Here is a 26,578-nt window from a genome sequence, read left to right on the forward strand (position 1 = left end):
GCCATCACCCCTGCCTTCCAAAAGCCATCACCGCCATCACCCTGCCTCCCAAAAGCCATCACCCCCTGACCTGCCTTCCAAAACCCATCACCCTACCTTCCAAAAGCCATCACCCCCCTGACCTGCCTTCCAAAAGCCATCACCCCGCCTTCCAAAAGCCATCACCCCCCTGACCTGCCTCCCAAGCCATCACCCCGCCTTCCAAAAGCCATCACCCCCCTGACCTGCCTTCCAAAAGCCATCACCCTACCTTCCAAAAGCCATCACCCCCCTGACCTGCCTTCCAAAAGCCATCACCCCGCCTTCCAAAAGCCATCACCCCCTGACCTGCCTCCCAAGCCATCACCCCGCCTTCCAAAAGCCATCACCCCCCTGACCTGCCTCCCAAAAGCCATCACCCCCTGACCTGCCTCCCAAAAGCCATCACCCCCCTGACCTGCCTTCCAAAAGCCATCACCCCGCCTTCCAAAAGCCATCACCCCCCTGACCTGCCTCCCAAAAGCCATCACCCTGCCTCCCAAAAGCCATCACCACCCTGACCTGCCTCCCAAAAGCCATCAACCACCCTGACCTGCCTTCCAAAAGCCATCATCACCCTGACCTGCCTTCCAAAAGCCATCATCACCCTGACCTGCCTCCCAAAAGCCATCATCACCCTGACCTGCCTCCCAAAAGCCATCATCACCCTGACCTGCCTTCCAAAAGCCATCATCACCCTGACCTGCCTTCCAAAAGCCATCATCACCCTGACCTGCCTTCCAAAAGCCATCACCCTGACCTGCCTTCCAAAAGCCATCATCACCCTGACCTGCCTTCCAAAAGCCATCACTCAGACCTGCCTTCCAGAAGCCATCACTCAGACCTGCATTCCTCCTGGGCAATTGTGTGTGAAACACACATCTCACTGTCCTAGAAATGCCTCGGACATTATGAAAACAAGCCCAAATTTTCCCCTGGGTGAAATTCCCCTTGAACACAGTGCTGTCTACAGATATGATCGATGGGACGCACAGACTTTCATAGCAACCATATAAGTGTTTGTTATGACTCCTTCTGGGGTGGACTGCTTGTCCAGTAAACACATGGAGCCAGTGAGGAGGAAAGATTATTCTCTCCGATACTCTTCTTCGTCATGGAAATACAGTCAATGTTTCACGAGTAAAGCCCTATTTCTGCTTTGACTAGTTAGACAGGCTACAGAAATGGAACTATGGAAGTGTTTGCCTCTCAAAATGCATATCACTGCAAATCAGTGGTAATATGAACGCTTGTCCAGTAACCTTGAAGGTATTCGGGAGGAAAGATAACGGTAGCTGATTCTCCAACTGTAAAATACAGTAAACTCTCAGTGTGATCAACAGTTACTGTTACTGACCCAGCTAAACAGACCGTTACAGACCCAGCTAAACAGACCCAGCTAAACAGACCGTTACTGATCCAGCTAAACAGACCGTTACAGACCCAGCTAAACAGACCGTTACAGACCCAGCTAAACAGACCGTTACAGACCCAGCTAAACAGACCCAGCTAAACAGACCATTACAGACCCAGCTAAACAGACCGTTACAGACCCAGCTAAACAGACCGTTACAGACCCAGCTAAACAGACCGTTACAGACCCAGCTAAACAGACCGTTACAGACCCAGCTAAACAGACCGTTACAGACCCAGCTAAACAGACCGTTACAGACCCAGCTAAACAGACCCAGCTAAACAGGCCGTTACAGACCCAGCTAAACAGACCGTTACAGACCCAGCTAAACAGACCGTTACAGACCCAGCTAAACAGACCGTTACAGACCCAGCTAAACAGACCCAGCTAAACAGGCCGTTACTGACCCAGCTAAACAGACCCAGCTAAACAGACCGTTACAGACCCAGCTAAACAGACCGTTACAGACCCAGCTAAACAGACCCAGCTAAACAGACCATTACTGACCCAGCTAAACAGACCGTTACAGACCCAGCTAAACAGACCGTTACAGACCCAGCTAAACAGACCGTTACAGACCCAGCTAAACAGACCGTTACAGACCCAGCTAAACAGACCGTTACAGACCCAGCTAAACAGACCGTTACAGACCCAGCTAAACAGACCGTTACAGACCCAGCTAAACAGACCGTTACAGACCCAGCTAAACAGACCCAGCTAAACAGACCATTACTGACCCAGCTAAACAGACCCAGCTAAACAGACCCAGCTAAACAGACCCAGCTAAACAGACCCAGCTAAACTGACCCAGCTAAACAGACCCAGCTAAACAGACCCAGCTAAACAGACCCAGCTAAACAGACCCAGCTAAACAGACCCAGCTAAACAGACCGTTACAGACCCAGCTAAACAGACCCAGCTAAACAGACCATTACTGACCCAGCTAAACAGACCCAGCTAAACAGGCCGTTACTGACCCAGCTAAACAGACCCAGCTAAACAGACCATTACTGACCCAGCTAAACAGACCGTTACTGACCCAGCTAAACAGACCCAGCTAAACAGACCGTTACAGACCCAGCTAAACAGACCGTTACAGACCCAGCTAAACAGACCGTTACAGACCCAGCTAAACAGACCCAGCTAAACAGACCGTTACAGACCCAGCTAAACAGACCGTTACAGACCCAGCTAAACAGACCCAGCTAAACAGACCATTACTGACCCAGCTAAACAGACCCAGCTAAACAGACCCAGCTAAACAGACCCAGCTAAACAGACCCAGCTAAACAGACCCAGCTAAACAGACCGTTACAGACCCAGCTAAACAGACCGTTACAGACCCAGCTAAACAGACCGTTACAGACCCAGCTAAACAGACCGTTACTGACCCAGCTAAACAGACCGTTACTGATCCAGCTAAACAGGCCGTTACAGACCCAGCTAAACAGACCGTTACAGACCCAGCTAAACAGACCGTTACAGACCCAGCTAAACAGGCCGTTACAGACCCAGCTAAACAGACCGTTACAGACCGTTACAGACCCAGATAAACAGACCGTTACTGACCCAGCTAAACAGACCCAGCTAAACAGGCCGTTACTGACCCAGCTAAACAGACCCAGCTAAACAGACCGTTACTGACCCAGCTAAACAGACCCAGCTAAACAGGCCGTTACAGACCCAGCTAAACAGACCGTTACAGACCCAGCTAAACAGACCGTTACAGACCCAGCTAAACAGACCGTTACAGACCCAGCTAAACAGACCGTTACTGACCCAGCTAAACAGACCGTTACTGACCCAGCTAAACAGACCGTTACAGACCCAGCTAAACAGGCCGTTACAGACCCAGCTAAACAGACCGTTACAGACCCAGCTAAACAGACCGTTACAGACCCAGCTAAACAGACCGTTACAGACCCAGCTAAACAGACCCAGCTAAACAGACCGTTACAGACCCAGCTAAACAGACCCAGCTAAACAGACCGTTACAGACCCAGCTAAACAGACCCAGCTAAACAGACCCAGCTAAACAGACCGTTACAGACCCAGCTAAACAGACCCAGCTAAACAGACCGTTACTGACCCAGCTAAACAGACCCAGCTAAACAGACCCAGCTAAACAGACCGTTACAGACCCAGCTAAACAGACCCAGCTAAACAGACCGTTACAGACCCAGCTAAACAGACCCAGCTAAACAGACCGTTACAGACCCAGCTAAACAGACCCAGCTAAACAGACCGTTACAGACCCAGCTAAACAGACCCAGCTAAACAGACCGTTACAGACCCAGCTAAACAGACCCAGCTAAACAGACCCAGCTAAACAGACCGTTACAGACCCAGCTAAACAGACCGTTACAGACCCAGCTAAACAGACCGTTACAGACCCAGCTAAACAGACCCAGCTAAACAGACCGTTACAGACCCAGCTAAACAGACCCAGCTAAACAGACCGTTACAGACCCAGCTAAACAGACCCAGCTAAACAGACCCAGCTAAACAGACCGTTACAGACCCAGCTAAACAGACCCAGCTAAACAGACCGTTACTGACCCAGCTAAACAGACCCAGCTAAACAGACCCAGCTAAACAGACCGTTACAGACCCAGCTAAACAGACCCAGCTAAACAGACCGTTACAGACCCAGCTAAACAGACCCAGCTAAACAGACCGTTACAGACCCAGCTAAACAGACCCAGCTAAACAGACCGTTACAGACCCAGCTAAACAGACCCAGCTAAACAGACCGTTACAGACCCAGCTAAACAGACCCAGCTAAACAGACCCAGCTAAACAGACCGTTACAGACCCAGCTAAACAGACCGTTACAGACCCAGCTAAACAGACCGTTACTGACCCAGCTAAACAGACCCAGCTAAACAGACCGTTACAGACCCAGCTAAACAGACCGTTACAGACCCAGCTAAACAGACCGTTACTGACCCAGCTAAACAGACCCAGCTAAACAGGCCGTTACTGACCCAGCTAAACAGACCCAGCTAAACAGACCGTTACTGACCCAGCTAAACAGACCCAGCTAAACAGGCCGTTACAGACCCAGCTAAACAGACCGTTACAGACCCAGCTAAACAGACCGTTACAGACCCAGCTAAACAGACCCAGCTAAACAGACCGTTACTGACCCAGCTAAACAGACCGTTACAGACCCAGCTAAACAGACCGTTACAGACCCAGCTAAACAGACCCAGCTAAACAGACCGTTACTGACCCAGCTAAACAGACCGTTACAGACCCAGCTAAACAGACCGTTACAGACCCAGCTAAACAGACCCAGCTAAACAGGCCGTTACTGACCCAGCTAAACAGACCCAGCTAAACAGACCATTACTGACCCAGCTAAACAGACCGTTACTGACCCAGCTAAACAGACCCAGCTAAACAGGCCGTTACTGACCCAGCTAAACAGGCCGTTACAGACCCAGCTAAACAGGCCGTTACAGACCCAGCTAAACAGGCCGTTACAGACCCAGCTAAAAAGGCCGTTACTGACCCAGCTAAACAGGCCGTTAGTGACCCAGCTAAACAGGCCGTTACTGACCCAGCTAAACAGACCCAGCTAAACAGGCCATTACTGACCCAGCAAAACAGGCCGTTACTGACCCAGCTACAGGCCGTTACTGACCCAGCTAAACAGGCCGTTACTGACCCAGCTAAACAGGCCGTTACTGACCCAGCTAAACAGACCGTTACTGACCCAGCTAAACAGACCGTTACTGACCCAGCTAAACAGACCGTTACTGACCCAGCTAAACAGACCAAAGTACTCAGAGAAGCTGTCTAATTCTGTAGCGACGCGTTGAAAAGAACAGCAATCTGGAAGAGAAATTGAGAGTGGAGCTTGAAAGAGAACGTGTATACTAGAAAGTAGTCCGTTGGAGGTCGGTCGGAGGAGAAAGTGTATACAACAGTCATGGCCAAAAGTTGAGAATGACACAAATATTAATTTTCACAAAATCTGCTGCCTCAGTTTGTATGATGGCAATTTGCATATAGTTCAGAATGTTATGAAGAGTGATCAGATGAATTGCAATTAATTGTAAAGTCCCTCTTTGCCATGCAAATGAACTGAATCCCCCCAAAAAACATTTCCACTGCATTTCAGCCCTGTCACAAAAGGACTAGCTGACATCATGTCAGTGATTCTCTCGTTAACACAGGTGTGAGTGTTGACGAGGACAAGGCTGGAGATCACTCTGTCATGCTGATTGAGTTTGAATAACAGACTGGAAGCTTCAAAAGGAGGGTGGTGCTTGTGTAACGGATGTGAAACGCTAGCTTAGTTAGCGGTGATGCACGCTAAATAGTGTTTCAATCGGTGACGTCACTTGCTCTGAGACCTTGAAGTAGTGGTTCCCCTTGCTCTGCAAGGGCCGCGGCTTTTGTGGAGCGATGAGTAACGATACTTTGAGGGTTGTTGATGTGTGCAGAGGGTCCCTGGTTCACGCCCGGGTATGGGCGAGGGGACGGTCTAAAGTTATACTGTTACACTTGGAATCATTGTTCTTCCTCTGTCAACCATGGTTACCTGCAAGGAAACATGTGCCTTCATCATTGCTTTGCACAAAAAGGGCTTCACAGGAAAGGATATTGCTGCCAGTAAGATTGCACCTAAATCAACCATTTATCAGATCATCAAGAACTTCAAGTAGAGCCATTCAATTGTTGTGAAGGCGGCTTCAGGGCGCCCAGGAAAGTCCAGCAAGCGCCAGGACCGTCTCCTAAAGTTGATTCAGCTGTGGGATCGGGGCACCACCAGTACAGAGCTTGCTCAGGAATGGCAGCAGGAAGGTGTGAGTGCATCTGACTTTTGGAGGATGGCCTGGTGTCAAGAAGGGCAGCAAAGAAGCCACTTCTCTCCAGGAAAAACATCAGGGACAGACTGATATTCTGCAAAAGGTACAGGGATTGGACTGCTGAGGACTTGGGTAAAGTCATTTTCTCTGAGTCCCCTTTCCGATTGTTTGGGGCATCCAGAAAAAAGCTTGTCCGGAGAAGACAAGGTGAGCGCTACCATCAGTCCTGTGTCATGCCAACAGTAAAGCATCCTGAGACCATTCATGTGTGGGGTTGCTTCTCAGCCAAGGGAGTGGGCTCACTCACATATTTGCCTAAGAACACAGCCATGAATAAAGAAATGGTACCAACATATCCTCCGAGAGCAACTTCTCCCAACCATCCAGGAACAGTTTGGTGACGAACAATGCCTTTTCCAGCATGATGGAGCACCTTGCCATAAGGCAAAAGTGATAACTAAGTGGCTCGGGGAACAAAACATTGATATTTTGGGTCCATGGCCAGGAAACTGGCCTGCCATCAGTCAGGATGTGACCCAGAAGTGAATTGACAGCATGCCAGGGCGGATTGCAGAGGTCTTGAAAAAGAAGGGTCAACACTGCAAATATTGACTCTTTGCATCAACTTCATGTAATTGTCAATAAAAGCCTTTGACACTTATGAAATGCTTGTAATTATACTTCAGTATTCCGTAGTAACATCTGACAAAAATATCTAAAGACACTGAAGCTGCAAACTTTGTGAAAATTAATATTTGTATCATTCTCAAAACATTTGGCCACGACTGTAGAAAGTAGTCGGTTGGAGGAGAGCGTGTGTGTAGACAGAGCGTGTGTAGACAGAGCGTGTGTGTAGACAGAGCGTGTGTGTAGACAGAGCGTGTGTGTAGCCTTGCCCTGCTGAGCTGAGTAGTCATGTAGAACTGTGAAATTGCTGCCCCACCCTACTAACAGCTGGCTGGGTCTGGAGTGAGTAGACTGGAGGTTGGAGACTTACAGTTAACATCACAACAACTTCACACAGACAGGGCAGGCTACAGCCAACACCACACAACGACTTCACACAGACAGGGCAGGCTACAGCTAACAACACACAACGACTTCACGCAGACAGGGCAGGCTACAGCTAACAACGACTTCACGCAGACAGGGCAGGCTACAGCTAACACCAAACAACGACTTCACACAGACAGGGCAGGCTACAGCTAACACCACACAACGACTTCACACAGACAGGGCAGGCTACAGCTAACACCAGAACGACTTCACACAGACCGGGCAGGCTACAGCTAACACCACAACGACTTCACACAGACAGGGCAGGCTACAGCTAACAACACACTAACGGGTGGGTCTGGATTGAACAAGCTGCTGGGCCAGTCTACAGTGGCGGTTCTAGACCATTTCAACTGTTAGAGGGGCGAAGCTGGGGCCAGTTGAACTGTTAGAGGGGCCAGTTACATTAGACTTTATTGTCGTCATATCGTTTTCTTCACTGCATTGCAGGCATTAGCAGGCACAAAGACCAAAGTTCATAAACATCATCGTTGCCACTGTCTAATAAAAGAACAATAGCAAAAATGAGTTATGTAAAAATTATTTCATACTCCACATTTCGGGGGGCCACAAGGGGGTCCAAAATTGTTGTCACAGGGGCACTTGCCTCCCCCCCAGAACCGCCACTGCCGGCCTAAAGCCTAGAACAGCCTCACAACTCATCCTCCTTCCTGTCCGGGGAGTTCAGACCAATGACTCTGGTTGTTGTGGATGTGTCACTAGCCCATTAAATCACTAGGAGAGACTGTTGCTTTCACGGACAAGTTAACAAGCGTCTGAGAGTTCAAAGCAGCAAGTCTATAAATACTCAGAGGCTCTACTCAGAACACACGGAATATCCAGTGGCTACAGACAGGTGTCATGCATGGAAAGATGTGATGCTAGAGAGAGAGGTAGAGAGAGAGGTCACCATAAGCACACTGTCTTCTCTTGAGAGCCCGGATTGTGTGCCCAATGTCCACAAAATGAGGAGGAAACTGAGCTGCACTTCCTAACCTTCTGCCAAACTGTATGACCATATTAGAGAGACATATTTCCCACAAAGAATTTGAAAACAAATCCAATTTTGAGAAACTCCCATATCAACTGGGTTTACATACCAGTGTGACATCACAGCAGCAAGATGTGTGACCTGTTGCCACAAGAAAAAAGGGCAACCAGTGAAGAACACACACCATTGTAAATACAACCCATATTTATGTTTATTTTCCCTTTTGTACTTTCACTATTTGCATGTCGTTACAACACTGTATAGACACACTATGACCTTTGAAATGTGTGAGTAATGTTTACTGTTCATTTTATATTGTTTATTTCACTTTTGTTTATTATCTATTTCACTTGCTTTGGAAATGGAACCATATTTCCCATGCCAATAAAGCCCTTTGAATTGACAGAGACAGAGAGAGAGAGTTCATCTGGATTTGGCCTAAGGAGCAGGAACCCAGACTTCACCAAATAAAAACACAGGCATTCTCATCCTACAAGAAGCACGGTATAGAGGAGACGGACCCACTGGTTGTCCTCTAGGTTACAGAGAGCTGGTCGTCCCATCCACCACACTACCAGGTGTGAAACAGGGAGGAAACTAGGTCTGCTATTGGCTAATATAGAGCAGACCTAACCCACTATTACATTTATCAAAACAGGAACCTTTTACATTTGGTTAAAATATAATTTAAAAAAGGAAACTAGAAATCCATGAAGTTTCAAGCAAATGTATGCTAATTATCACTGTTTATAGTTTATAAACATTTTTTAAGAGTTGTAGTTAGGCTAGCCAGCTATATTGTAAATGTAGAACCCTCTGTGGAAAGGGTTCTACCTGGAACCGGAAAGGGTTCTACCTGGAACCATAAAGGGTTCTACCTGGAACCATAAAGTGTTCTACCTGGAACCAAAAAGGGTTCTACCTGGAACCAAAAAGGGTTCTTTAAAATGGTTCTCCTATGGGGAAAGTCGAAGAACCCTTTTAGATTATAGATAGCAGCTTATTTTCTAAGAGTGAATAGCTGTTGTTTTTAATGGTACAGAATAATGTATAGAATTACATTGGCAAGGAAAAGGTGTGTGAACCCTCAGGAATTACCTGGATTTCAGCATAAATATGACATAACATTTGATCTGATCTTCATCTAAGTCACAACAATAGACAAACACAGTCTGCTTTAACTAACAACACACAAATTATTGTATTTTTCTTTTCTATATTGAATACATAATTTAAACATTCACATTGTAGGTTGGAAAAAGTATGTGAACCCCCTAGGCTAATGACTTCTCCAAAAGCTAATTGGAGTCAGGAGTCAGCTAACCTGGAATCAATGAGACGAGATTGGAAATTATGTCCCATAAAGAACACTCACAAACTTTGAATTTGCTATTCACAAGAAGCGTTGCCTGATGTGAACCATGCCTCGAACAAAAGAGATCTCAGAAGACCTGAGATTAAAAGTTGTTGCCCTACATAAAGCTGGAAAGGGTTACAAAAGTATCTCTAAAAGTCAGTCCACGGTAAGACAAATTGTCTATAAATGGAGAAATATCAGCACGGTTGCTACTCTCCCTAGGAGTGGCCGTTCTGCAAAGATGACTGCAAGATCAAAAGCGCAGAATTCTCAATGAGGTTCAGAAGAATCCTAGAGTGTCAGCTAAAGACTTACAGAAATCTCTGGAACATGTTAACATCTCTGTTGACAAGTCTACAAAACGTAGAACATGAAACAAGAATGGTGTTCATGGGACGACACCACGGAAGAAGCCACCACGGAAGAAGCCACCACGGAAGAAGCCACCACGGAAGAAGCCACCACGGAAGAAGCCACCACGGAAGAAGCCACCACGGAAGAAGCCACCACGGAAGAAGCCACCACGGAAGAAGCCACCACGGAAGAAGCCACTGCTGTCCAAAAAAAACATTGCTGCACGTCTGAAGTTTGCAAAGGAGCACCTGGATGTTCCACAGCGCTACTGGAAAAATATTCTGTGGACAGATGAAACTAAAGTTGAGTTGTTTGGAAGGAACATATAACACTATGTGTGGAGAAAAAAAAAGGCACAGCACACCAACATCAAAACCTCATCCCAGCTGTAAAGTCTGGTGGAGGGAGCATCATGGTTTAGGGCTGCTTTGCTGCCTCAGGGCCTGGACAGCTTGCTATCGTTGACGAAAAAATGAATTCCCAAGTTCGTCAGGACATTTTTCAGGAGAATGTAAGGCTATCTGTCCGCCAATTGAAGCTCAACAGAAGTTGGGTGATGCAGGACAACAACCCATTAGACAGAAGTAAATCAACAACAGAATGGCTTGAACAGAAGAAAATATGCCTTCTGGGGTGGCCCAGTCAGTCCTGACCTCAACCCGATTGAGATGCTGTGGCATGACCTCAAGGGAGCGGTTCACACCAGACATACCAAGAATATTATTATACCAAGAATATTGCTGAACTGAAACAGTTTTGTAAAGAGGAATGGTCCAAAATTCCTCCTGACCGTTGTGGAGGTCTGATCCACAACTACAGAAAACGTTTGGTTGAGGTTATTGCTGCCAAAAGAGGTTCAACCAGTTATTAAATCCAAAAGTTCACATACTTTTCCCACCCTGCACTGTGAATGTTTACACGGTGTGTTCAATAAAGACATGAAAACGTCTAGTTGTTTGTGTGTTATTAGTTTAAAGCAGACTGTGTTTGTCTATTGTTGTGACTTAGATGAAGATCAGATCAAATTGTATGACCCAATTATGTAGAAATCCAGGTAATTCTAAAAGGTTCACATACCTTTTTCTTCCCACCACTCTAGAGCTTGGTGGCAGATCCTGGCTTTCCAACACCGGGTCCGGCCACCAGGGGGGAGTCTTTTATATTTTTTCCTTACCACTGTATGTTGTAAAGGCACATAATGCAACTGGATAACCACATGAACAAACTAGTGGAGGGAAAAGTGAAAATCCAATAATAGGATAAAAAAATATATACAAGACAGTCACACACGGTTGTAATGCAAAGATAGTGTTTGTTTTGGAGTCTGTTCAAAAATAATAATAATTTGGCTGGAATGATGACATCACAAGTGTTCACATTACCCTCTTCTACACATCACCAAGATATGGCACACACACACACACACACACACACACACACACACACACACCTGTATGAGGCACTTGCTGACGTCGGAGGCGCAGAGGGCCTTGTTACAGGCGCTGGTCTGAGAAGGTCCTGACAGGACCAGGAGGAAGAGGAGGGTAGTGGAAGCTGGGACCAGAACACACAGCTGACCAGGCCTCATTCTGATGGTCGGCTCAACACACAGCAACGCAACGTGTGTCTGTCCACCTGACTCTACACACAAGACAGAATAGTGTTAGTGGGAGGTGCGTGATACAAATCTGATAGATACTTCACTACATTCCTAAAGAAAATAATGTAGAAAATACATTTTCCCTGACATCCCAAATGTACTCATTACATGTTGACAAGAAAATGGTCCAAATGATACACATCAAGAGAACATCCCTGGTCATCCCTACTGCCTCTGATCTGGAGGATCTGGAGGACTCACTAAACAGAGAAGATCCCTGGTCATACCTAATGCTTCTGATCTGGAGGACTCACTAAACAGAGAACATCCCTGGTCATCCCTACTGTCTCTGATCTGGAGGACTCACTAAACAGAGAACATCCCGGGTCATCCCTACTGCCTCTGATCTGGAGGATCTGGAGGACTCACTAAACAGAGAAGATCCCTGGTCATACCTAATGCTTCTGATCTGGAGGACTCACTAAACAGAGAACATCCCTGGTCATCCCTACTGCCTCTGATCTGGCAGACTCACTAAACAGAGAACATCCCTGGTCATCCCTACTGTCTCTGATCTGGCAGACTCACTAAACAGAGAACATCCCTGGTCGTCCCTACTGCCTCTGATCTGGAGGACTCACTAAACAGAGAACATCCCTGGTCATCCCTACTGTCTCTGATCTGGAGGACTCACTAAACAGAGAACATCCCTGGTCATCCCTACTGTCTCTGATCTGGAGGACTCACTAAACAGAGAAGATCCCTGGTCATACCTAATGCTTCTGATCTGGAGGACTCACTAAACACAAACGCTTCATTTCTAAATGATATCTGAGTGTGCCCCTACCTATCCATCAATAAAATCAACTGAGTAAATCATGCCGTCTGGTTTGCTCAATATAATACATTTGAAATTATTTATACTTTTACTTTTGATACTAAAGTATATTTAAAACCCAAATACTTTTAGACTTTTACTCAAGTATCATTTTACTGGGTGACTTTTACTTGAGTCATTTTTCTATTAAGGATATCTTTACTTTTACTCCAGTATGACAATTGGGTACTTTTCCCCCCATCACTGCATATACACACAGAACAGTCAGCTTCTGCTGTGAATAATGCAGAGGATTTACATTCTCTATGACAAGACACCAAAAGTGACAACCTTTATAGGCAATTACGTCAAGATAAAAAAAAAAAAGTTATATCAAATCAATAACAAACCGTATTGTTATGAAATCCTGTTTGGTTACAACATATTGACAATAATGTAGGCTCCCATTTGATGTAATGAATAAAAATGTCTCCGCTGTGATATTTGTTGTTGTTTTTTGTGTGTTTCTCTTACTACAAATACACTGAAGCAGCCCGGGCAGTTAGTAGAAGATCTATGTGCCCCAAGTGAGAGAATATTAGAGTAGCATTTGCCTTGCCCTTTCATTTTTCACAATGGAAAGAGGAGAAGACCATTGTGAAAACCACAAGTTATAGTAATTTCGTTAATGACACTGCACTTACAGTAAGTAGCCTAGCATACCTTCTACTAGTCGTTTTACGCGTCGCTTTCCTAGGGGCTAAAACGCCTACCTATAACACCTAAACCGTTTCCTCGTACGCACAACACCGATTCATCCAGTAACGCCACGTGAGTCAAGATGAGATATTTTAACACTCACCGCGACAGAGTTGCAATAGTTTGGGACGTTTGATTTTGATTGACGGCTGTATCTCCTACGAACGCAACGCCGCCAGTTTCCTCGCCGGTTCAGGATGGAATAATAACGTGGACTACAGGGTCCCGGGCGTCAGTTTCTCTGCCACAGCAACACACATCTATCTACAGGGCAATAGGGCGCCTTAAAGACACACCGTTCATTTTCACATCCAGAGTAGTCCAGCAGCTTGGTACGTTAGTTAGTTGGACACATAGGACGCATTTGAGTGGTAACATGCTGACCAGACCGGACACGCAAGCGTCGCAAAATACATTTAAAAATCCATGTTAGTCAATTATTGCGCGCGCGCCAACGCGCTTCTGCGTTGCCAAGGGCTAAAATATAAATTAGTCCTATTTCTGACGCAGATCGTGCTGATCTGCGTTGGGCGGCGCGAACGTGGTGTGGGAAGCGGTGAAAAAAATGCAAAATTTTCCAACTTTATGCAAACCACCGCTGGGCGATGACCAATCAAATCGAGTGGTTCCAGTGATGAATTTGACGCGATGCAACCCAAGGCTGGAGACTTTCTTCAGCAAAGATGGCTGACAAAAATACTAGGATGGAAGCAAATGTAAGTGATTATAACTTCATAACGAATCATGCAAAACATGTACAGTGGACAGGAATATGTTAGTTATTCTGTAGACAAACAATGTTTTTTTTTTTGTTGTCATACAGTTGATTCACAAAAAAATCCATATTTAGCAAGCTAGCTGGCTAGCTGAATGTACAATGTTGTAAGCTTGCCTTGCTGATATTTGCCATGCAATGCAGTTGAAGTAACATAGCTAACTATTTTCTTGCAGTGGTGGATTAAAATACCTGTATGCCTATGGATGTGTTGCCGATCTGTGTATGGGACCCTAAAACGTTTGATATAAATATTAGTTCAGAATCTCAGCTATCATAGCCGGTTGTATCAACTTCAAAACAGTCTGAATGACATGAATGAGGCCTATGGATTGAGTAGAATATAATATAACTTTGTGCCAAGGATGCAAAGTCGTATGTATACACATGTAGTTATTACCATGCATGAGATCCCCACAGTGTAGCCTGTACATTGAATATATTCACTGATCATGTACTCTTCCTTGGCAAATAAAGGTGCAGTTCAGGTATGAATGTCTGAGATTATTTGTCAGTCATATCCAATACCAGGTGTATCAAACTCCAGTCTTTGAATGATGCTGTGTCTACATGTATGTATTACAGATATACACTTCAACAGTGTTTACCACTCCTGCTCCTGGGACATCCATGATTACACATTGTAACTATGCAATAGACTAGAAACATGATTAATTTGTAATTCATATACACAGAAAAAAAAAACCTATGCATATCTAACTCCCTTCATCTGCATTAATCTGAGGACACAGGATAGTATTTTCAATAAGATACTTAATTTCACCCCGTGGAGAATGTGAAACACTTTATTGAAAGAAGTTAATTATCCAGGTGTTATAAATACATAATAAATGCATTATAATTGTAATATTATTATAAATGCACGTTCAATCTGTACTTCAATGCACATATGTTGTGCATGATAAAACTAGGAAGAAAGACGAGGTGGGGAGAGAGGTGTAGAAGACAGAGACGAGGTGGGGAGAGAGGTGTAGAAGACAAAGACGAGGTGGGGAGAGAGGTGTAGAAGACAGAAAGACGAGGTGGGGAGAGAGGTGTAGAAGACAGAAAGACGAGGTGGGGAGAGAGGTGTAGAAGACAGAAAGACGAGGTGGGGAGAGAGGTGTAGAAGACAGAAAGACGAGGTGGGGAGAGAGGTGGAGAAGACAGAAGGACTAGGTGTAGAAGACAGAAAGACGAGGTGGGGAGAGAGGTGTAGAAGACAGAAAGACGAGGTGGGGAGAGAGGTGTAGAAGACAGAAAGACGAGGTTACACATTAACTATGCAATAGACTAGAACACGTGATTCAACGAGTTAAAGGCTGATTTGCATATGTACAGAAATGTAATTTAAATAACAGTACACTACACTTCCTATGCATCATGTAAATACTCAAACCGGCTCATCTCAATATCTAATGCTCTTCATCTGCGTTGATCTGATAAACACAGGATAGGTGTAGTATTTCGTCAAATGAGAGACTTAATTTCAACCAGTAGATAATGTGAAACGCTTTATTTAAAGAAGTTCATTATTCCAGGTGTTATAAATACATAATACATGGATTATAAATATTATAATATTATATAAATACAAGTTCAATCTGTACTTCAATGCACATCTGTTGTGCATGATAAAAACATAGGAAGAAAGAGGTGTAAAAGACAAAGGGAAAGAGGTAAGAACGAAGGAGCAGGGAAGGCAGCAAATGATTAATGAATCACAGTGCTACCCTAATAGAGCCTCTAGTGGTGTCTCCTAACCAGCCTTGGGCTCCCAGTCGGCCTGAAGGATATCTTAAGAGCGGGTGAGGTGGCGATGACGGGGACTGGCTTCCTCTCTCACATCAAAACATACCTGCAGACGAGAGACAGATGGAGAGAGAGAGAGCATGATTAAGTCTTGTTTTTTTATTCTAACACGGTCAGTCATCATAATCATCAGGAGGTGAAATGCAAAACTGACCTTGGATCATTAACTCTGACTACTACATCTCTTTAGTAATACTTCCTGTATAATATAAACTGACCTGGGATCATTAACTCTGACTACTACATCTCTTTAATAATACTTCCTGTATAATATAAACTGACCTGGGATCATTAACTCTGGGACTACTATATCTCTTTAATAATACTTCCTGTATAATATAAACTGACCTGGGATCATTAACTCTGGGACTACTATATCTCTTTAATAATACTTCCTGTATAATATAAACTGACCTGGGATCATTAACTCTGGGACTACTACATCTCTTTAATAATACTTCCTGTATAATATAAACTGACCTGGGATCATTAACTCTGGGACTACTATATCTCTTTAGTAATACTTCCTGTATAATATAAACTGACCTGGGATCATTAACTCTGGGACTACTACATCTCTTTAATAATACTTCCTGTATAATATAAACTGACCTTGGATCATTAACTCTGGGACTACTACATCTCTATCTGTATTTCAATGTAAAGCATCTCTTTAATAATACTTCCTGTTGACCCCACCATGTGACTTCTCACCTCTGATCATGCTGTGCCCTCAAAATGTCAGCCAGTTCAGATGCGGGTTCACCAAACACAGCTGATATAACCTAGAGGATTTAGGGAGAAGGGGGAGAGAGGGATGAAGTGAAGGAGAGACTGTTATTGAGAAAATAAGGTAGAGACACAATGTTCAACAGGAATCTGTGTGTGTGGCCTCCCCTGGTGTCCATACTAAGTGTGTAATTAATGCTGAAAAAACATGCAGACATGAGGACAAACTATATAGCGTGGTTATTTAAATATAAATAATGAAGTGTCTCACTATTCTCCATGGTTGGCCCTCTTGCCTATTCTTTGAAGGTGGAAGGAGCCACAGTTATACACCTGAGCCTGCTTACTGCACAACACAATCCAACAACCAGATTGATACATGAGTTTGTAGGTGTGGGTTATAATGTGTCGAATTGTTCTAAATGTTTGCAATATGGGTGACTTAAATAGCCTGTTTTGTTTTTGTACAGACATCACACCCTTACCTACACAGCACCATCACCTGAGAAGTAGCAATCAAAAGGGAGAGAAACTATGAATTGAATAACTGCAGTTGACATAGCTAAGTAAAAGGAAAGGTGATCCATCATGCTGGAAAAGGCATTGTTCATCACCAAACTGTTCCTGGATGGTTGGGAGAAGTTGCTCTCGGAGGATATGTTGGTACCATTCTTTATTCATGGCTGTGTTAGGCAAAATTGTGAGTGAGCCCACTCCCTTGGCTGAGAAGCAACCCCACACATGAATGGTCTCAGGATGCTTTATTTTTGGCATGACACAGGACTGATGGTAGCGCTCACCTTGTCTTCTCCGGACAAGCTTGTTTCCGGATGCCCCAAAGCAATTGGAAAGGGGATTTATCAGAGAAAATTATTTTACCCCCGTCCTCAGCAGTCCAATCCCTGTACCTTTTGCAGAATATCAGTCTGTCCCTGATGTTTTTCCTGGAGAGAAGTGGCTTCTTTGCTGCCCTTCTAGACACCAGGCCATCCTCCAAAAGTCTTCGCCTCACTGTGCGTGCAGATTAGAGGTCGACCGATTAATCGGAATGGCCGATTAATTAGGGCCGATTTCAAGTTTTCATAACAATTGGAAATCTTTATTTAATCTTTATTTAACTAGGCAAGTCAGTTAAGAACACATTATTTAATTCTTATTCAATGACTGCCTAGGAACAGTGGGTTAACTGCCTCATTCAGGGGCAGAATGACAGATTTTCACCTTGTCCACTCGGGGGATCCAATCTTGCAACCTTACAGTTAACTAGTCCAACGCAATAACGACCTGCCTCTCTCTCGTTGCACTCCACAAGGAGACTGCCTGTTACACGAATGCAGTAAGCCAAGGTAAGTTGCTAGCTAGCGTTAAACTTATCTTATAAAAAACAATCAATCATAATCACTAGTTAACTACACATGGTTGATGATATTACTAGATATTTGGGTTGGGTATAAGCTGACTGAGCATACAAGTATCTAAGTATCTGACTGAGCGGTGGTAGGCAGAAGCAGGAGCGTAAACATTCATTCAAACAGTACTTTGTTGCGTTTTGCCAGCAGCTCGTCGTTGTGCGTCAAGCATTGCGCTGTTTATGACTTCAAGCCTATCAACTCCTGAGATTAGGCTGGTGTAACCGAAGTGAAATGGCTAGCTAGTTAGCGCGTGCTAATAGCGTTTCAAAACGTCACTCGCTCTGAGACTTGGAGTAGTTGTTCCGCTTGCTCTGCATGGGTAACGCTGCTTCGAGGGTGGCTGTTGTCGTTGTGTTCCTGGTTCGAGCCCAGGGAGGAGCGAGGAGGAAATGGGAATATTGAAGACTCATTTTAAAAGGAACCACCAGCTTTCATATGTTCTCATGTTCTGAGCAAGGAACTGAAACGTTAGCTTTCTTACATAGACATATTGCACTTTTACTTTCTTCTCCAACACTTTGTTTTTGCATTATTTAAACCAAATTGAACATGTTTCATTATTTATTTGAGGCTAAATTGTTTTTATTGATGTATTAAGTTCAAACAGGTGTTCATTCAGTATTGTTGTAATTGTCATTATTACAAATATATATATACATACATATATATATATACATATACATATATACATACATATATATACATATATACATATATACATACATATATATATATATACATATACATATATACATACATATATATATATACACATATACATATATACATATATACATACATATATATATATATATATACACATATACATATATACATATATACATACATATATATATATATATACACATATACATATATACATACATATATATATATATACACATATACATATATACATATATACATACATATATATATATATATACACATATACACATACATATACATATATATATATATATATATATATATACACACACATATACACATACATATATATATATATATACACACATATACATATATACATATATATATATACACACATATACATATATACACACATACATATACATACACACATATACATATATACACACATACATATACATATATATACACATATACATATATATATATATATACATACATACATACATACATATATATATATACATACATACATACATACATACATACATACATATATATATATATACATACATACATACATACATACAGAGAGAGATCTTTTTTTTTAAATCTGCCGTTTAATCTGTATCGTCCAATAAATCGGTATCGGCGTTGAAAAATCAAAATCGGTCAACATCTAGTGCAGATGCACAGCCATTCCTGAGCAAGCTCTGTACTGGTGGTGCCCCGATCCCGCAGCTGAATCAACTTTAGGAGACGGTTCTGATGCTTGCTGGACTTTCTTGGGTGCCCTGAAGCCTTCTTCACAACAATTGAACCGCTTTCCTTTAAGTTCTTGATGATCCAATAAATGGTTGATTTATGTGCAATCTTACTGGCAGCAATATCCTGTGAAGCCCTTTGTGTGCAAAGCAATGACGGCATGTGTTTCCTTGCAGGTAACCATGGTTGACAGAGGAAGAACAATGATTCCAAGCACCACCCTCCTTTTAAAGCTTCCAGTCTGTTATTCGAACTCAATCTGCATGAGAGTGATCTCCAGCCTTATCCTCGTCAACACAAACACCTGTGTTAACGAGAGAATTCTCTGACATGATGTCAGCTGGTCCTTTTTGTGGCAGGGCTGAAATGCAGTGGAAATGTTTTTGGGGGATTCAGTTAATTTGCTTGGCAAAGAGGGACTTTGCAATTAATTGCAATTCATCTGATCACTCTTCATAACATATATACAAATTGCCATCATACAAACTGAGGCAGCAGACTTTTGTGAAAATGTATATTTGTGTCATTCTCAAAACTTTGGGCCACGACTGTAGTCTACGGTAACAGCTCTTTGACCCTCTTTGAAGAAGTAAGAGCTGAAGATCTCCCATGCTGCGTTGTTGGACCCCATCCTTGAAACATCCTGCACACAGCAACGAGCTGCAGATCACCTCTTGTCCATCTCAGGAAGTTATACAGGACACAGGTAGCCTTCACACGCCTGAATTCCCCCAGGAGGCAGTCCCAGATGTCCCTGGTCACCCAATCTTTCAGTGCCACAGCAACTGTAGGCAATAGTTTTGAAGGAATCTCCAGGTACAGTTGAAGTCGGAAGTTTACATACACCTTAGCCAAATACATTTAAACTAAGTTTTTCACAATTCCTGACATTTAATCCTAGTAACAATTCCCCGTCTTAGGTCAGTTAGGATCACCACTTTATTTTAAGAATGTGAAATGTCAGAATAATAGGAGAGAATTATTTATTTCAGCTTTTATTTCTTTCATCACATTCCCAGTGGGTCAGAAGTTTACATACACTCAAATAGTATTGGTAGCATTGCCTTAAACAATTTAAACTTGAGTCAAACGTCTTCCACAAGCTTCCCACAATAAGTTGGGTGAATTTTGTCCCATTCTCCTGACAGAGCTGGTGTAACTGAGTCAGGTTTGTAGGCCTCCTTGCTCACACACGCTTTTTCAGTCCTGCCTACATATTTTCTATGGGATTGAGTTCAGGGCTTTGTGATGGCCACTCCAATACCTTGTCTTTGTTGTCCTTAAGCCATTTTGCCACAACTTTGGAAGTATGCTTGGAGTCATTCTCCATTTGGAAGACCCATTTGCGACCAAGCTTTAACTTCCTGACTGATGTCTTGAGATGTTACTTCAATATATCCACATTTTCCTGCCTCATGATGCCATCTATATTGTGAAGTGCACCAGTCCCTCCTGCAGCAAGGCACCCCCACAACATGATGCTGCCACCCACGTACTTCACGGTTGGGATGGTGTTCTTCGGCTTGCAAGCCTCCCCCATTTTCCTCCAAACATAACAATGGTCATTATGGCCAAACAGTTATATTTTTGTTTCATCAGACCAGAGGACATTTCTCAAAAAAGTAAGATCTTTGTCCCAATGTGCAGTTGCAAACTATAGTCTGTTTTTTTATGGTTGTTTTGAAGCAGTGGCTTCTTCCTTTGTGGGTGGCCTTTCAGGTTATGTCGATATAGGACTAGTTTTACTGTGGATATAGATACTTTAGTACCTGTTTCCTCCAGCATCTTCACAAGGTCCTTTGCTGTTGTTCTGGGATTGATTTGCTCTTTTTTCACCAAAGTGTGTTCATCTCTAGGAGACAGAACGCATCTCCTTCCTGAGCGGTATGACGGCTGCGTGGTCCCCATTGTGTTTATATTTGCATACTATTGTTTGTACAGATGAGCGTGGTACCTTCAGGCATTTGGAAATTGCTCCCAAGGATGAACCAGACTTGTGGAGGTCTACAATTTTTTTTTCTGAGGTCTTGGCTGATTTCTTTTGATTTTCCGATGATGTCAAGCAAAGAGGCACTGAGTTCGAAGGTAGGCCTTGAAATACATTCACAGGTACACCTCCAATTGACTCAAATTATGTCGTTTAGCCTATCAGAAGTTTCTAAAGCCATTATATAATTTTATGGAATTTTCCAAGCTGTTTAAAGGCACAGTCAACTTAGTGTATGTAAACTTCTGACCCACTGGAATTGTGATACAGTGAATTCTAAGTGAAATAATCTGTCTGTAAACAATTATTGGAAAAATTACTTGTGTCATGCACAAAGAAGATGTCCTAACCGACTTGGCAAACTATAGTTTGTTAACAAGAAATGTGTGGAGTGGTTGAAACACTTAGTTTGGAGTCACTACAACTTGTTTATGTAAACTTTCGACTTCAACTATATGTGTAGGAATATGGAAGATAATGTAATTATTAGACTTTTACATCACCAGGTCATTGTGGATTGCATCCCCAAGACCAGGACTGAGAACCACAGCTCTCTGTATCTGAGGACAGAAAACCTCACAAGAAACTGACTTCATTGTACTCAAATTAGACCGCACGGAATATTACATTACTTTTATCTTCGTCATCACTTCTAGGGACAGGAACTACACAAAAGTACCTGCCCTATCCAGAATAGCCTCCTCTCTCATTGACAGTTGGTGCTGCTATCCTTTCGCTCTCCTCCATGGCTGTTAGCTAGCTACCTACAAATGTATTTTGAGTTCGCTTTTTTACAGTGATAAATACATCAAGACAGCTAGCTAATATGAAGAAAGGTATCTGGTAAAAAATTGCATTCACTTAGCTAGCTATCTATAGAGTATTTCAAGTTGGCTAGATAGCTAGCTCCTTTAGCAGCTCATTTGAGTTAGCCTGCACTGTAGCTAGTTAGCTAATCGTTTTTAAAAGCATTTTCTAAGTGTATTTACTTGAATAGGTTCTCACAGCCATGTGGACGATTGGAAACAGGGCAGCAAAGTTAGTTAGTCACCAGAGTAGTTTAGAGCAGTGTTACTATTTACCTGTGAATACATTCATGAAATGGACAACGGATTAACCCCATTTACCTGTGAATACATTCATGAAATGTAAATGGGGTTAATCCGTTCTCCCTGTGAATACATTCATGAAATGGACAACGGATTAACCCCATTTACCTGTGAATACATTAATGAAATGGACAACGGATTAACCCCATTTACCTGTGAATACATTCATGAAATGGAGAACGGATTAACCCCATTTACCTGTGAATACATTCATGAAATGGAGAACGGATTAACCCCATTTACCTGTGAATACATTCATGAAATGGAGAACGGAATAACCCCATTTACCTGTGAATACATTCATGAAATGGAGAACGGATTAACCCCATTTACCTGTGAATACATTCATGAAATGGACAACGGATTAACCCCATTTACTTGTGAATACATTCATGAAATGTAAATGGGGTTAATCCGTTCTCCCTGTGAATACATTCATGAAATGGACAACGGATTAACCCCATTTACCTGTGAATACATTCATGAAATGGAGAACGGATTAACCCATTTTACCTATTTGATAACCAGACCTTCATACAAACTTGCTGAATTCTTGATGCACCATCGAACGTGCTGCTATATGCTGCCAGAACGCCGAAACGGCACGTGGCAATTTACCACCTGCTAGTTTACGCCAGCTGTTAGGCAAAACGCAGGTTTTTTTTTTAATTTTATTTTTTATAATTTGCAAATAAATTCTTTTTTTTTTTTTTTATCAAATTTTGTCTGTCATAGTTGAAGTGTACCTATGATGGAAATTACAGGCCTCATCTTTTTAAGTGGGAGAACTTGCACAATTGGGGGCTGACTAAATACGTTTTTTTGCCCCACTGTAAGTGTACATTGTGTAGTAAGCTGTTAGTAGCCCATGTGCCTTACCCTAATAATTTGGTCCCTTTCCTCCCTCATAACTTAGTCTAGTGTGCTACAGTGAGGGAAAAAAACATCTGACCTCTGTGATTGCCAACAAGGGTTTTGCCACCAAGTAATGTTTTGCAGAGGGGGTCAAATACTTATTTCCCTCATTAAAATGGCAATCAATTTATAACATTTTTGACATGTGTTTTTCAGGATTTTGTTGTTGTTATTCTGTCTCTCACTTCAAATAAACCTACCATTAAAATTAGACTGATCATTTCTTTGTCAGTGGGCAAACGTACAAAATCAGCAGGGGATCAAATACTTTTTCCCCCTCACTGTAACTTTGTGGTGCACATTTAGCCTATAGCCTGTTTTAGAGAAATTAAATCATTGAATATTCTAAAAGCTTTCATTGTCTATTTACAGTGCCTTGCGAAAGTATTCGGCCCCCTTGAACTTTGCGACCTTTTGCCACATTTCAGGATTCAAAGATATAAAACTGTATTTTTTTGAGAAGAATCAACAACAAGTGGGACACAATCATGAAGTGGAACGACATTTATTGGATATTTCAAACTTTTTTAACAAATCAAAAACTGAAAAATTGGGCGTGCAAAATTATTCAGCCCCCTTAAGTTAACACCTTTTGCTGCGATTACAGCTGTAAGTCGCTTGGGATATGTCTATCAGTTTTGCACATCGAGAGAGTGAATTTTTTCCCCATTCCTCCTTGCAAAACAGCTCGAGCTCAGTGAGGTTGGATGGAGAGCATTTGTGAACAGCAGTTTTCAGTTCTTTCCACAGATTCTCGATTGGATTCAGGTCTGGACTTTGACTTGGCCATTCTAACACCTGGATATGTTTATTTTTGAACCATTCCATTGTATATTTTGCTTTTTGTTTTGGATCATTGTCTTGTTGGAAGACAAATCTCCGTCCCAGTCTCAGGTCTTTTGCAGACTTCATCAGGTTTTCTTCCAGAATGGTCCTGTATTTGGCTCCATCCATCTTCCCATCAATTTTAACCATCTTCCCTGTCCCTGCTGAAGAAAAGCAGGCCCAAACCATGATGCTGCCACCACCATGTTTGACAGTGGGGATGGTGTGTTCAGGGTGATGAGCTGTGTTGCTTTTACGCCAAACATAACATCTTGCATTGTTGCCAAAAAGTTCAATTTTGGTTTCATCTGACCAGAGCACCTTCTTCCACATGTTTGGTGTGTCTCCCAGGTGGCTTGTGGCAAACTTTAAACAACACTTTTTATAGATATCTTTAAGAAATGGCTTTATTCTTGCCACTCTTCCATAAAGGCCAGATTTGTGCAATATATGACTGATTGTTGTCCTATGGACAGAGTCTCCCACCTCAGCTGTAGATCTCTGCAGTTCATCCAGAGTGATCATGGGCCTCTTGGCTGCATCTCTGATCAGTCTTCTCCTTGTATGAGCTGAAAGTTTAGAGGGACGGCCAGGTCTTGGTAGATTTGCAGTGGTCTGATACCCCTTCCATTTCAATATTATCACTTGCACAGTGCTCCTTGGGATATTTAAAGCTTGGGAAATCTTTTTGTATCCAAATCCGGCTTTAAACTTCTTCACAACAGTATCTCGGACCTGCCTGGTGTGTTCCTTGTTCTTCATGATGCTCTCTGCGCTTTTAACGGACCTCTGAGACTATCGCAGTGCAGGTGCATTTATACAGAGACTTGATTACACACAGGTGGATTGTATTTATCATCATTAGTCATTTAGGTCAAAATTGGATCATTCAGAGATCCTTACTGAACTTCTGGAGAGAGTTTGCTGCACTGAAAGTAAAGGGGCTGAATAATTTTGCACGCCCAATTTTTCAGTTTTTTATTTGTTAAAAAAGTTTGAAATATCCAATAAATGTCGTTCCACTTCATGATTGTGTCCCACTTGTTGTTGATTCTTCACAAAAAAATACAGTTTTATATCTTTATGTTTGAAGCCTGAAATGTGGCAAAAGGTCGCAAAGTTCAAGGGGGCCGAATACTTTCGCAAGGCACTGTATATGCCCCCTTTATTTGTCCTACAGTTCTGACTTGTTGTACAGGGAATACACTAAGAACGGACCATGTTCTGAATTCTGTAACTTTACATTTCAAAAGAGCTGAACAAATAGTTATACTGACAACGTCCGTCCTAGCTCGCTCATTAATGTCTTAATCTAAATTACGGATTGCCTCATCCACTTGTCGTCCCCTTACACCATAGTTTGTACATCTCAATTGTCAGTAGAAACCACATTTATTTAAGCAAGTCAGCCATATCAGCTATGTTCTTTAAAAAGGCAGTAAATGAGGCTGAACGAACTGTTTCGCTGCCAGACAAGGCTCCGCTGATAGCCAGGTGTAGCGGTGGTAAGGATTCACTCCATGGCGCTGAAAAGAAAGCTCTGTTGTTGGGACAGTTTTATGTAGACCTTAACAGTTTGGCATGCATCTAAAACACTGGTCTTTATAATGTCGAAATAAAAACACATCTTCAACCTTCATACCACACACCCACAAACTTAAATCATACACTCAACCATTAAGCGAAAGCCTCAAATATCACATTCATGTGTATGACTCCACTGTTGTATATTCATATACAGTATATGAATTGCAGCGAAGTTTGTTGCCGCTTCAATCATGTCTTCGCGTTACGTGGGTCAAACATAAACCCCCTAATGATTGGTTGACAATAGATCCCGCCCACTGCAGGTATTGGCTGCAGGATGAAGAGGGTGAAGAGCAACTACAGAAACCTGCAGTCAAAACTTCATGACCTTTTGAGCACATCATTTTTTTTTTAAAGATCATTCAGTCGACATCGAGGCGCAAGTCAGACAAAACATTTTTTTACCCCATAATGATTTTTATTAATGATTATTATTTATTTTTTTTAAAGGTGGTGACCAAACGATTTGTTAAAACTGACCCGAATCAACGACTTCAATAGATATTCTATCTGTCCCATTATGGTGTAGGCGAGAGCACGGCAGTATTATGGTGTAGGCGAGAGCACGGCAGTATTATGGTGCAGGTGAGAGCACGGCAGTATTATGGTGTAGGTGAAAGCGCGGCAGTATTATGGTGTAGGTGACAGCACGGCAGTATTATGGTGTCAGCACGGCAGTATTATGGTGTAGGTGACAGCACGGCAGTATTATGGTGTAGGTGACAGCACGGCAGTATTATGGTGTAGGTGACAGCATGGCAGTATTATGGTGTAGGTGACAGCACGGCAGTATTATGGTGTAGG

At 42.8% G+C, this 26,578-nt stretch overlaps 1 protein-coding gene across 3 annotated transcripts in view; it reads right to left on the reverse strand.

Annotated features, from left to right (window-relative positions):
* The window catches only part of LOC110509148 (twisted gastrulation protein homolog 1-A), a 43,529-nt gene extending 29,773 nt beyond the window's left edge, over nucleotides 1–13,756 (reverse strand). The window contains exons 1-2 of one of the 3 annotated variants that reach the window (XM_036966758.1): nucleotides 13,290–13,756; nucleotides 11,461–11,651 (exon numbers count right to left, since the gene is read on the reverse strand). In XM_036966758.1, coding sequence (XP_036822653.1) covers nucleotides 11,461–11,598 — 138 coding nt within the window. In that variant the 5' untranslated portion in view covers nucleotides 11,599–11,651; nucleotides 13,290–13,756. The remainder of the gene's footprint in view (nucleotides 1–11,460; nucleotides 11,652–13,289) is intronic. The other 2 variants (XM_036966757.1, XM_036966759.1) reach the window with 2 other exon arrangements.
* Nucleotides 13,757–26,578: the final 12,822 nt, after the last annotated feature.

This window comes from Oncorhynchus mykiss, chromosome 28, assembly GCF_013265735.2.
Source record: "Oncorhynchus mykiss isolate Arlee chromosome 28, USDA_OmykA_1.1, whole genome shotgun sequence".
In the NCBI taxonomy this organism is placed as follows: Eukaryota; Metazoa; Chordata; class Actinopteri; order Salmoniformes; family Salmonidae; genus Oncorhynchus; species Oncorhynchus mykiss.